The 13,601-nt window shown below is 33.4% G+C and overlaps 1 protein-coding gene across 1 annotated transcript in view; it reads left to right on the top strand.

Moving 5' to 3' along the window:
* The window catches only part of LOC108909456 (fez family zinc finger protein 1-like), a 61,680-nt gene that overhangs the window by 13,541 nt on the left and 34,538 nt on the right, over positions 1-13,601 (top strand). Inside the window, exons 3-4 of the mRNA XM_018713797.1 lie at positions 1,151-1,336; positions 3,712-3,947. Coding sequence (XP_018569313.1) covers positions 1,151-1,336; positions 3,712-3,947 — 422 coding nt within the window. The remainder of the gene's footprint in view (positions 1-1,150; positions 1,337-3,711; positions 3,948-13,601) is intronic.

The raw sequence follows: 13,601 nt of genomic DNA, 5'->3' as shown, positions 1-13,601 counted from the left end.
CACCTTAGTATCATACTCATCATTGTCTGTAAATTGTAACTTTTCATATAATGTGACGAGAGTAAGCGCAATTTTCACCAAATGCGCTTACTCTCGAAAAATTTAATTATATTTCAAACCCTATTATATGCTTATATGATTAAAAGGGCTTTTAATATTTTCTTAAACCACCGTGTCAATTTAGCTTAAATAGTTCTTAGTCAAAACGATAATGAATGTTCAAGTAAATCATTGTCCCTGTAAATATATTCGAAATTAAAAAAAAAGTTGCATTTCAAATGAGATTGCATAGCATTTTTTTTAAATTTCTTTAGCATAGCTTAAAAACTTTTTCATACAGGGAAAATTCCACCGACAACGTTTGACTGCATATTCACGAGGATAAATAAATACGATCTATGACAAAAAAGTTAAATAAAAACTTTTTGGTTTTTGAGTTACAGGCCTTCAAATTTGTCAAAAATAACACTAATTTAATTAATAACTTCATAACCCTTTTTCCAATCGTGATTGCGATAAAATTTAGCACATAATATGCCATAATAGTCCAAAAAAATACCTCAAATTTTAACGCGGTCGGTAAAATGGTTATGAAGTAAAATGACTTTTATTTTTGACAACTTTGAAGGATTGTAAGTCAAAAACCAATAATTTTTAATTTAACTTTATTTATCGTCGTGAATATGCAGTTAAACGTTGTCGGTAAAATTTGTGGACACCCTGTATAACAAATAAACATAAATTAATTATTATTTCGACTGAAATAGAAAGTTAAAGAACAATAAATTTTATTATTTAATCAACACTTGGTTTCCATACGTAGATATTTACTAAATGATTACAACTCACATGATCATTAAAGCTGTCAGAAAGCATCGCAATTCAATGGCATGTCAAGCGGATCAACCGAGACATGCGTGAGCCGCTGTCTCAGAATGCTTTTCACATTCACGTCACGTTAGTATACTGTTGCCTACATAAAGTAGTAGACAGCAATGACATTTAAAAATACCTATGACATATGTTATGTAGGTTATCTCTCACCAATACTCAACCGATATGCACATCAGGATGTGTATCGTAACAATTTATTTTTTTTACTAATTTTACTTGCAAATTCTGTATTCTAAAATGTATCTGTCTATTTCAGGTATGAGTGCTTTAATGTACGCCAACTCACTGAGTCCTTTGGTGTCCTCACCCTACCCCCCGTACATATGGCACCCGATTCCCGGACTCTTCTTGCCCTACTCCCCTGCACATCGCCCGGAATCGCTCAGTCCTGACCGGGTTACAGTCGTGGACAAAGGCTGCGCCCCGGAAAAAGCAAAAATAGGTAAGAAAATACAAAGTAAGGTAGTAGTTATTATTTTTAAAACCAGAAAATCTTGAACCCCTTGAAACTTACTAAACTTTTTCAATCGTCTCGTTAAAAGCAATTTGCTCCAACTTTCCCCAACAAAAGGTGAAGTGTCACGTTACGAAATGCTAAATGGGGTGTATTAGAAAGTAAATTTTTTATCGGTCCTTCTTCGGAAGCGTTCATTACCTCAATAATTCAAATATACGCTCACATAATTAGCGATACGACAGCTTGCGTCAAAAATTATCATAATAACTATACCCGTAAGTGAAATCAATAACTTTTTTTTTCAGTAATAATAGCCTTACTAGCATATATTTATAGGTATCATATTTCTACAGGACATTACGCATATTTCAGGTGTACTTAGAAAGTTGTTAATGTTTATCAAAGTAATTGGTTTCCTAATCTACAGTCGACTGAGCCTTGTTGCTAATAATCGTGGTTTAAAAATATTTACCACTTACCCACAATTATAACCTTAACATAAATCGCGAGCGGCCGACACAGTTATCATCATTAAAATTTTAATTGGTCGCTGTTTGCTGATAGGATGGAAAAGCAACGATTTGTAAGGCTGAACTAAATACGCTGATATCGATCCTGATTACTTCACTGTCCTGCGGAAGGTCGCCGGAATTTTACACGTGTGCCATAAACCGTCACTTTGCATTTTGGGACCATAGAGCTAAGTTTTGAGAGTAGCAGTGTTGTCGGATTTTGTGATTTCGCATTAAAAGGGTGTCTTGAAATTAACTTGCGATTGCCAGCGCATTCTGTTACAAATATAAGAAATTGAACGAAAACTATTTTATAGTACAATTGAATCGTTTAATTGTTGTCTAAAACATATTTTTTTGAAGCTTAACAGCTTCAATTTAAAGACAAATCCAATCTTCTTTTTATGATGGAATTTTGGAAAACTATTCTTCAATTTCATCATTTGGGTCTACTGTACTGTGAGGATACAAAAAATTTAAATAAAATTTGGGACAAGTAGTGTTAAATGGGATGAGGTCAGCTCCAATTTCATTCGAAAGTATTATCTTTGGGATTTGAGAAAAACGACTAATGACGTCATCAATTATATTTTTTCCAGAAACAATTTCCGGCTAACCTGCCGTATAGAATTTCGTGGATTTTGTTCGATATACTGTAACAGTCTAGTTGTATTAATATTGTTTCTTGCCCTTCGGTGAATTATTTGATTCTTCCGTACAGAAAATGTCTCTTCATTTCGTCGCAAGGTCACCTCCAATTTTATAAAGGTAGAAATGAAGCGCTTTGGATATAACTCTACAGCTTTACTTGAATTTTTTTGTCACTCGCCGTAAATTAGTAACATATCAACTTTTTCTGAATGAGAAAACACAAAAGTTATACGTTTGACGTTCATATTGAGTAATGACAAGTATTTTGAGACATCTATGCACTTTAAACAACGAATATTCATTTATTTTCCAACGACTACTTGATCCTTCCACCGCCAATAAAAAGATAATTAAGACAATTAAAAGATAAAGATAATTAAATAAAGAAAATTAAGGAAAACCATTTGGAAAGTAACAACTTCAACACACTGTATCTCGAAAACAGGGCGTCTTTTTTTAAACATAAACGGGACACCCTGTATATCTAATAATTTTGACCATTTACAGTCATAACTTACAAATTGCCAAAATTTTGAATGCAACCCATAAAAATTGTATAAAATTCCTTCATAACAAGATAATCATTCCAGGCTTCTGTTAAAAATTAGTATACCTACTTTTGCATACTGAAAACTCTGGACTTTTTGTCCACAGATTTTTTCATTAGAAAAAGTATTAATTTCGGAAATTTGCTAATATCAGTGTTCTTCATGGGTATTAACATGAATATTGAACAATAAATACAGGACTTGAATACTTGAACATTGAACATTGAATACAGACTCCATACATTTGATAACCGTGTTTAATTGTTCAGTTAAAGAAGCTAATAGAACATCTTCATTTACTACCACTACTATTTCTTTTTCGCATAATTTTTCGAAAAATTTACATGGTTTTGTCTGCTTTTTCGTACTTTCACCACTTTAGAAAATCATTTAATATTAATTTAATCTTATATAAATGATTACAATTATTGTGACACATTGTATTTCTTACATGGAAACCAACAATGATATAATAATTTTCTACAAAGTAGCTTTTCCTTGTAATCTCAAATAGTTGAAAAACTGGCCTATAAAACAGTTGAACCAACCCACACCTCTCCAGACCACACACAGGTTGTAGTAGATACACCCTGTATATATCTAGCGACTTAACCAATCAAATTTCTGAACTATTTAAATTTTCTTCCAGACGAGGATGCGCCGCTGAATTTGTCCTTGAAAGGGAGGTCAAGGACACACAGCATATGGTCCCCGGGTAGTTTGTGCGAACAAGAGATGAAGTCGGTGGAAAAACCGGATTCAAGCGTCGGTTCTACAATTATCAGTCCGGTAAAAACAATAGAGAGTCGATGGAAATGGGACCAGGATAGGGACCTGCAAACCAAAGCCCCCACTATAGGGCCCATGGGAGAAAAGCAATTTACGGTAAGTAGCGAATGGTTATTTAATTTAACTAGTTTTAATCACAATTGTACTACGTTCATGAAGTTAATGCTATTTTCAGCATATTAGAAAATTATTAACATAATTTCTATAAAAATAATATTTTTTTATTTTTAAAACATTTTATCACATATTTTTTAACACATAGTTTAGTGCTTTTAAATGAAGTTGCAAAAATGGTACCAGTGAATGTAGAGCCAAAAATAAGAGGATTGAAGTAAAAATACCTCATACGAAAGTTGCACACCTGAAGCGATATACCCTCTTAAATGAGGGGATTGAAATTCAGATTTTAATTTTTTTTTCTTTAACTTGAGGAATGCTAGACACGAAACTTGGTATGAGCATCCTACTAATAAAGATACAACTTTTCAATATTTGTTCGATCATTGGCGTATTTTATAAAGGAGTGAAACAGTCAATCCCATTGTAATATTTTATTAGAACTTTTTTATATGAAGACTGATTTATTGCGCAACTTTTTTTACCTCTTGTAATTTTTCGATAAAACCGATAGTTTTCTAGTAAAAAAATTAGATGCATCATCGTTCACTAAAGGGGTAATTGCGAAAATTTGTAGAAATAAAGCAGGCGGATGTCGTAACAAATAAATTGTTATTTATCATATTAATAAATTGACACTTTCTATCAATAAGCTGGTAATTTAATAATAACATTAAGTATTTCATTCAATAAAATGATGATGACCGAAACTGCCGGTTGCACTTTTGTGAACAATTAGTATTACGGTGTGATGAAAATCCAAACTTTCTAAGCAACATAATTTTTTCTGACAAGGTACATCGCCATAATTGTAGATATTGGTCAAATGACAATCCCCATTGGGCGCAAGAATTCCATAGTCAGCGTAAAGGCAAATTGAATGTATGAGTGGGAATCATAGGAGACGATTTTTAGATCCTTACTTTTTTTAAGATACCTCACTGCTGCTAAATATTTAGATTTTCTGCGTTTTTTTGAGTTATGAGTTTTGAGCCGGCTGTAGCAGTTCTTTTTCCCAACGCTGCAGACAGCGATATGCCCCATGAAAATATTTGGTTTCAACAAGATGGAGCCCCACCTCACTTTGGCTTAGAGGTTCGGCAATATCTTGATGATACATTTCCTGAAAGATGGATAGGGCGGAGAGGATCTCTTGAGTGTCCCGCGCGTTCCCCCGACTTAACTCCTCTGGATTTATTTCTATGGGGTTATATAAAATCTAGGGCTTACTTCAATAATAGACCAAACAATTTAGCAGACTTACAACTGAGAATTCGTGCTGAAACGGAAAGAATCAGCCCAGAATTTATCGAGAGTAGTGTGCAAAGTGTTTACAAATGTGTGTTTGTGTGTGCAAATTGTTGGTGGAGGACAATTTGAAAATTTACGTTAAATTTCGTTAATTATTTGCATTTGTTTCGTTTCCAAGTACAATTCTTTTATGAAAAGTGATATTAATTCTTTGAAATAAATTTCTCACAATATCTCGCTTGTTATTTGAGATAGACCCATCAAACCTTACTGCACTATATTCGTAAGAGAAAGGTTTATCTGAATATGAGAAAATACACAGGGTGTTCCATAAGCAAAAACAAATTTATTGGCCTACAGCCAACCCTGTTTCACATTGCAGCGGCCCTAACATTTCCGATTTCTAGATATAACACAGTGTAAAGTTAAAATGAATATGATTTTTGTTCGAATGTCTTTAATTTAACTATGTATTTATTGCAAGGTTCTATCAAATACAGTAGCAATAAAGTAACTATAAAAAAATAATAAAGAATATATATTCACAAATTATGCGGCATAATTAATGCTAACGCAGAAAGCTTCAAACAATTTAAGATGCGATTGGGGGTACCGTGTATTCTGAACCTAATAAATAATTGTAATTTGGAAGTACTCTCGTGTGTTTGTAGTTTGATGAATGCTGACAAAGTGCCGCGGTAATGATCCCGGCGCGCATATTTTCGTTGACAATATTGACAATAAATTATCGAACTTTTATTTCAATTACGATAATTATACGAAACCACATAATATAAAAGGTAAATAAAAGCAAGTTAATTGTAGAGTGGCCATTATAGAGTCCACGTCTCTATAATTACGGCAATGGCAGCATCGATTTTATGGTTAGATACCGCCACAAAACCCATGGTTTCGCGGCAAAATAAAAAACAAAATCCAAATGAAAGCACTTATTCCAAATCTATATTTAATAAATACCCGCTGCCTATCGTTCCGCTCCTAATCAACTATTAATAAAAATAATTGTTTTTTACGTATTTTTTTCAAGATAATTACACGTCGGGAAAAGAATCGTTGTGAATTAAAGATGCTTCGTGATGAAACGGAAACAGTGCCGGGGTTTTTAATTGCGCCTGACAAATAATTCAGGCCCGCGATGCGATTCTTGAGGTTGGCCGTCGTCGATTTAATTGTTGCCTAATTACTGAATACTTATTTGTTTTCTGCCTCGGCAAATGCGTACCGCCGCTGTCACGACATCATTACTGAAAATTTAATGCCCCCGGAGCAGCCACCTTCTTCCTTTCTTGACAAATTGTCCGTGCGCGACTCAAATGACAGGCTGCTGCCCACAAAATTTATATTTCATTGGAAATTTAACTCCCCCTAGTCAGCGAGCTTTGCAAAGATACTTGACACATTCGACATATCACTTCACGAGATATAAAGACTATATTGCGAAGGACAAAGAATGATATCAGCACAAGATCCCCCAAAATCATCTACAGGGAGGTCAAAAGTCGTTATAGATGATTTCTTCAAAAATGTCATTCGCAGAAAAGTACACTCATTTTATTTTAAAAGAGAAATACCAACGCTAAACAAAATTTTAAGTGAACTTTCAGAGGACAACGATTTGCCAAAAATCAGTAGAAGCAAATTATGGGCCGTGTTACGAGAGTTGAATTTTTGCTGGGAAAAGCAGAACAGGAAGTCAGTTCTTATCGATAAAGATGAAATTATTTGTTGGCGAAGATCCTACTTAAGATCAATTAGAAAATTCCGTGACGAAGGGAGGAATATTTATTATCTAGACGAAACTTGGGTCAACGAGGGATATACTGTAACAAAAGTATGGCAAGATAAAAATGTAAAAAGTTTTCGACAAACGTTTTTGGATGGACTTTCAACAGGGTTCAAGGCACCTTCAGGTAAAGGGCGAAGATTAATAGTGACACATATAGGTAGTACCAGTGGTTTTGTAGATGCCGGTTTACTTTTATTTGGATCTAAAAATACAGGTGACTATCACGAAGACATGAACGCAGATGTTTTCGAAGAGTATTTTACACAGATGTTGGATCTTATTCCTCCGGGGTCTGTAATTGTCATGGATAATGCCAGTTACCATTCCCGGCAGACCGAGCGGACGCCTACGACTGCTTGGAGGAAAGCCGATATAATTCAATGGTTATCCGGAAAAAACATTTCTTTTGAAACAAATATGGTGAAAAAGGAACTTTTGACACTTGTCAATCTTAATAAAGATCAGAAAAAATATGTTATCGATGAAATGGCAACAAATCGCCAAATAACGGTACTACGGTTACCACCTTATCACTGTGAACTTAACCCAATCGAATTAGTCTGGGCGCAGGTAAAAGGAGATGTAGCGCGAAATAATACGACGTTTAAATTAAGTGACGTGAAAATTTTGTTAAAAAATTCCTTGAAACGAATAACTGCAGATAACTGGCAAAGATGTATACATCATGTACAAAAAGAAGAGGAGAAATGTGGGAACTCGATAATTTAATTGACGTTACTGTGGAACCTATCGTTATCAATCTAGGAGACGAAGATAATTCATCAGAATATTCAGAGGATGTATTTTAGTATACCTACTTTTTTATTTTCTTTATTGTACATTTATACAACACTACATTTACTCACCATAATTTGAATTTTCAAAATACATATATTTTTCTGTGGAATAAAAGTCTATTCATTAAATTTAAATAAATATTTTGATAATAATATTGAATAATTTTATTTGAATTACTAAAAACTCTCTTAACCCGGTTATGACGCTTAAAGTAGCCTCATGTTTTGAAATGCTGTTTTTATATTGTTTACTTATAAGAGAAATGGACCGAGAAATTGAAGCGGCATAGACAAAGACCGATTGTCCGGGATTAAATTTTAGCTACCTGCTACAATTTAGTACAACCCGGTCACACAAAGTTTTTTTAAAAGTACACCTCATCTATACGGAAAATACATATTGAAAATAACCACCAGTACCTACTACATTTATTTACGATTTGCATACATAATAAGCTTTTATTACTCTCTTTCATTTTTAAACAGACTATAGACAATTTATTGCATTTTATGGCGGGGGAGGGTTTGTAGAATGATATTATCAAAAAAGTAACTCAAAAGAAGTGAAGTTGGCAAATTGCTAATAAGTGTCAAATTTACGTGTTTTTTCGTTTTTTTTACTGCCCTCAAAAATCTAGGAGACCTATCGGGAAATTTATTATTCTATGTTGTAAATTACTTATAATTTCAGGTATCCAAAGTCATATTTCACTGTAAAATGAAGGTCGAAAGCGGAAATATCAGTTTTTGAAAATTGCGCCTTACACAGCCACACAAAAAAAAAGTTGTCTGTACTTTTCATGCGACATATATGTTATCCGTAGTATTTTTATAAATCTGATCAGTGACCCCGAAAACCCCCGTATACCAAATTTGGCACGATTGTGTTATTTTTTGAAAATTTGGTCGGCCATCTTGGATCCGCCATCTTGAAATTTGCAAAATTGACTTCGAATCCTTGATCAGTGACCCTGAAAACTCCCTTATACCAAATTTGGCGCGAATGTTATTTTTTGAAAATTCGTGATATATGACTTTAATTGACCCGTTTTTTTAGGTTAGAAAAAGAACCATCAATTCTGACCGCGGATTCGCCTTCGGCGGGGTCTTAACCATATAAATGAACATTTGAATATAGAATTGTATTTTTCCTAGCACATTTTTGTCAATTTTTGCTATTTTTGATCTGTTTTTTGAGGTTAGGAAATTCCTGTGATGTGATAGCTCAATTCTGACACCGGATTCAGGATCAGGAGGCAAAAATACTCCGGATAATATATGTCGCATGAAAAGTAAAGACAACTTTTTTTGTGCGTGGTTGTGTTATTATTGCAAAAAGCCATGGATATTGATGAAATTTATGGAAAAGACGGTCAATCTAAAGACCAACATGTGTACCAAACGCCGATTCGAGTGACCGTGAAATTGTTGCCTCATTTATTTGTTAATTAATTTCGTTCGTTTTCTTGCAACAAATTGTTTAAAAAAGTTGAAATTAAGTTGCCCTTTACAATGAACAAAGTAGGACGTGCAAAACACCGTTATAAACAAATTGTCCCAGGGTCAGGCAAAAGTCGCTCGGGAATTCACTCTTTTTGCATTAAATAGAACTTATTTTTACGGTTATTAGACGTATCGGATAGGGATTTTAGTGACAATTAAAGAAATGATTAAACTTTTATTTTCGGAAAGTCTTACATTGATAGTTCATGTAGTAAACGCGCTAACAGCAGTAAAGGTTAACGTTAATGAACAGCCTGCACGAAGGAGAAAGAGCACCGGACCCGCGCATGCGCGTGAACGTCGCTCTCGGTTGCGCGCGAGGTTTTTGACTTGAACGTTTCAAATTCGGTTCTAAATCTCTAAAATAACACACCCCCACAAAAAAAAGTGGGAGGTCCGAAAGACAAGATCAAGGTATCTATATGTTTTTGAGGTCGCCAAATTCGAATCCGGTGTCCGTTTGACTCGATCAGGTCTGGGGTGTCAGTTCAAGGTCAAACGTAGAGAATCAATTGTCAACAAAGTAAAACTACATATCTATAGGATTTTGGGGTCGCTGAATCCGAATCCGGAGTTCGTTTCTAATTCTCTAGTTATTGTTTTAACATGACAAAATTCTAGTATCAATAAGTATAATTAAGTAAGCATTACACCAATGTGTCCGTTATTTTTTTATATTAATTATTTTTCCATATTCGATTTTTTTTTTTTTAAAGGCGCCCTCGAAAATTGGCTAGATCTTCTCAGAAGATGGTCCTATGGTAACGATTTTCGTCTTATTTTTCTCGTATTTTCTGCCAATACTTCCACCATTGATTTATTGACTTATACAGGGTGTGCCATTTAACAGTCCCGCTGCCAATATCTCCGAAATGAAAAAAAAATATTTTAGTTTCTGAAACTGGGTCCCTCGAATAGCTTCAAATTGCAGTTAGAATTGTTAGTTCAAATATTTCCGTATAGATGGAGTGGTAAAATTTTTTTTTCTGTAGTTGATCATTTATTTTTTTATAATTTATTGTTTGTTAGTTAGTATGTGGTGTGAATAAAGCCATTATAACAATATTTTAAAAGAATATTTTGTCTCAGTGTGATTTAAATAAAATGATATATTTTCCTGTTACATCATACATTGCATATTGAAGTCTACATGTCTCGAAAACAAGTAAATATTGGAAAAACTTTATATTACAAAACTTACATCAAATTTAACGATCTTTAAGATTAGATGTTTTTCCAACTCTGTATACTGAAAAACAGTAGTTTTATAGCACGGGTACATAAAAGTTTTTTCTTTTAAAATTACTCGAGGAACTATTCTAATATTATTCTGAAAAATCAATTGCGCATCGTATGTGTGGAAAAATAGTCTTTCATTTTCCTAGCTTCGGGCAATTCTACTCGATGAGTGCATATACATTCATACGAAATTAAATAATGACAGTAATCAGATAATGTGACCAAACTTTATTATTACACACGACTAGTACGTCAAATTTAAAAGCCTCGAAATTGCATCATTATGTAGCTGCAAATTAAATTAATTTCGCATTTACACTCATTACCCATGGAAATTGCCTTAAACATGATCATAAACAATATGTCTGTTGTCGAGCAAATTTGCATATAATTAATTTGTACATGTCACAGCGTTGTAGAAGTTAATGGGTATACAAGACGTTTTCTTTAACTAGAAGTTGGATGTCGCATATCTAATGCCTAATATCTCTACGGGGTGTAAGGAAATTCAGTGTCAATATCTTAACATGTAAAAGATTGAACCAGACCAAACAACAAAGTATTATACGACATAGGTCCTAAATTTAATGGTTTTCTAAATATTATCATTTAAATTAAAAGGTATAACTTCGACAATCTACACAACTTGGCTACGTTGCATTACAGTGTGCCCATATCCTGGCACTGTAAGACACCACGACGTGTGATAAGATGTTAACCTAAACTTTGACAAGACAATTTTTTTCATTTATTCATGAAATTATTGTTTTTTCTTGAAGGATACTGTCTGTTTTTATGAAATAAAATTGTTTCGTTGACACCAAATTTTCATTAATGCTTTTTTTACATTTTCAATGCACCTCTGGTTTTTGAACAACCTGTACATCTATGCATCACAGTTCAGTGTCGTTCATCTACAACAGATTCTTCAAAACAAATGAACCGCGTGATTCCATCACAGCGCTTATTAAAAATACATTAAATGTCAAAACAATAATTGCAAGAAAGCGCGTGTATAACCTGATATTCAAGCACCATACACACCTGGATTTTTAATTACTAAATAAAGTTATTTAAATGTTTATGGCTTGGAGAATGCTTAAATTAACAGAGGAGTTATTAAATGCTTCGAAAATTGACGTCCAGTACAAAATAGATACAATACAATTAAAGAATAGTGAATAGTTTTTATTTTACCTTTTTTATGATATCTAAATAATTTTCGCAACAAAACTACAATTAACTTTTTTCCAATATTGGTTCAATGTTTTGTTCTATCATGTATGGATGTTTTCTTATTTCCTGTATAAATGCTGCACTTCCGATTTAATATATATATTTTAAATTACTCTTAAAAACAGTGTATTTGTTGCATATGAGGACAATGCTCGTCATCAACGACAGGGAATATTAAAATGTACCTGAGGAAAAAACCTGTTTCCACTTATCTAATACTTCTAAATTCTATACAACGAGTAGAATGTTTCTATATTAATATTGTCTAAGCAAATCGCTCTGCAAAAGTACAAAGTAAAATAAATTGGTTCAAATGAAAGTCAGATAGTACGCTTCCGAATTTTCGAAAATCAACATCCGTACACCAAGTGGAGTCCATGACACTTAAGTATGTCATACTTTCAGGATTATCCAAACAGTCAATTAAAAAGTGACATATTGCGTTTTTAATTAATTTAAATGTTACTCACTCGCTGCGATCCAATACAAAAAACCTGTTTTAATATGCTGCACACCCTTGTTTGTTTATACAGATTGTTACTTATATTTAATACAACCAATGTAGTTGACATAATTTGATAAATAAACTTAAAAGAATAATGGCCCAAGGACTGAACCTTGGAGGACTCCTAGAAAAATTTTAAACTTCACCACTGGTCTATTGTTTTTATTTTAATGTATTCTCTTCCTATTATACAGATGATTATACCGTACGCGCCTAAAGTATGGAATAAATTCAATAAAAACGAAACAAAGTCTTTTTTGGAAAAATCCTCGAACAGGTCGATTTTTAATTTGAAAAATTCATATTTTAGCATAAAAGGCGATTTTCAACCGTCATTTGTTTTCGAGTAGTGAAGTCATCGAATTTCTTTATTTTCATTTTTTTTTTTTAAATAGCAACCCCTTATTTTTTTTCTTGATTCTGAAAGATCGTGTCATTGTCGATCAAACAGTATCAATATGTTGCCATCTTACATAGGAAAGTTTTCGAGTAAATGACGATTGAATGTTAGAAAACCCAAATCAATTAAAATAAAGCAAAAACGTTATCAAATAGTTTTTCAAAATGCCTGAAGTTTTTTATGGATCACGTAGGTGTAAATCTTTACTTAGTGTCACTGTCATACCGACTTTCTAAGTATTGTAAGCGATATAAAAATTATTGTTGAATTTAAAGTATTATGGCTCACAAAGAATTGAAATTTTAATTTTTATCGGATGCGGGGATAAGACTAGAACGCAGCAGGAAGTTTGCGATTTATTTGATGAGAAATATCCAGATCGCCGTATCAGCCAATCAACAGTAAGTAAGATAGAATCTAAATTTTGAGAAACTGGCAATGTTGTAGATATTCCAAAATCTGGACGTCCAAGCGTTAGTGAAGATCACAAAGAGAACATTTTGATAAGTATGGTAGATAATCCTCATAATACTTCACGATTGGTTGCATTAAACAATGAAATTAGTCAGACCACAGTGCTACGAAAAATATCATTCCTACAAAATTCAACTTGTGCAGGAACTTAATGAGAACGATCCCGACCGCCGCTTACACTTTTGTGAAATTATGATGGATTTATGTCAAGTAAATAGAGATTTACACCGGCAAATACTTTTTTCAGACGAGGCCACGTTTTGTCTCAATGGTATAGTGAACCTTCAAACTTGCAGGTATTGGAGTCGGGAAAATCCTCTTTTGATGGCAGAGACACATACCTAACACCCACAGAAATGAAATGTGTGGACTGGAATAATTGACAATAGAATAGTAGGGCCTTTCTTCTTTGAAGGAACCC

The sequence above is a fragment of the Anoplophora glabripennis genome, unplaced genomic scaffold (assembly GCF_000390285.2).
Source record: "Anoplophora glabripennis isolate ALB-LARVAE unplaced genomic scaffold, Agla_2.0 scaffold383, whole genome shotgun sequence".
Taxonomy (NCBI): Eukaryota; Metazoa; Arthropoda; class Insecta; order Coleoptera; family Cerambycidae; genus Anoplophora; species Anoplophora glabripennis.
Note: the sequence above shows the minus strand (reverse complement) of the source record. Positions and strands in the feature narration are given on the sequence as shown.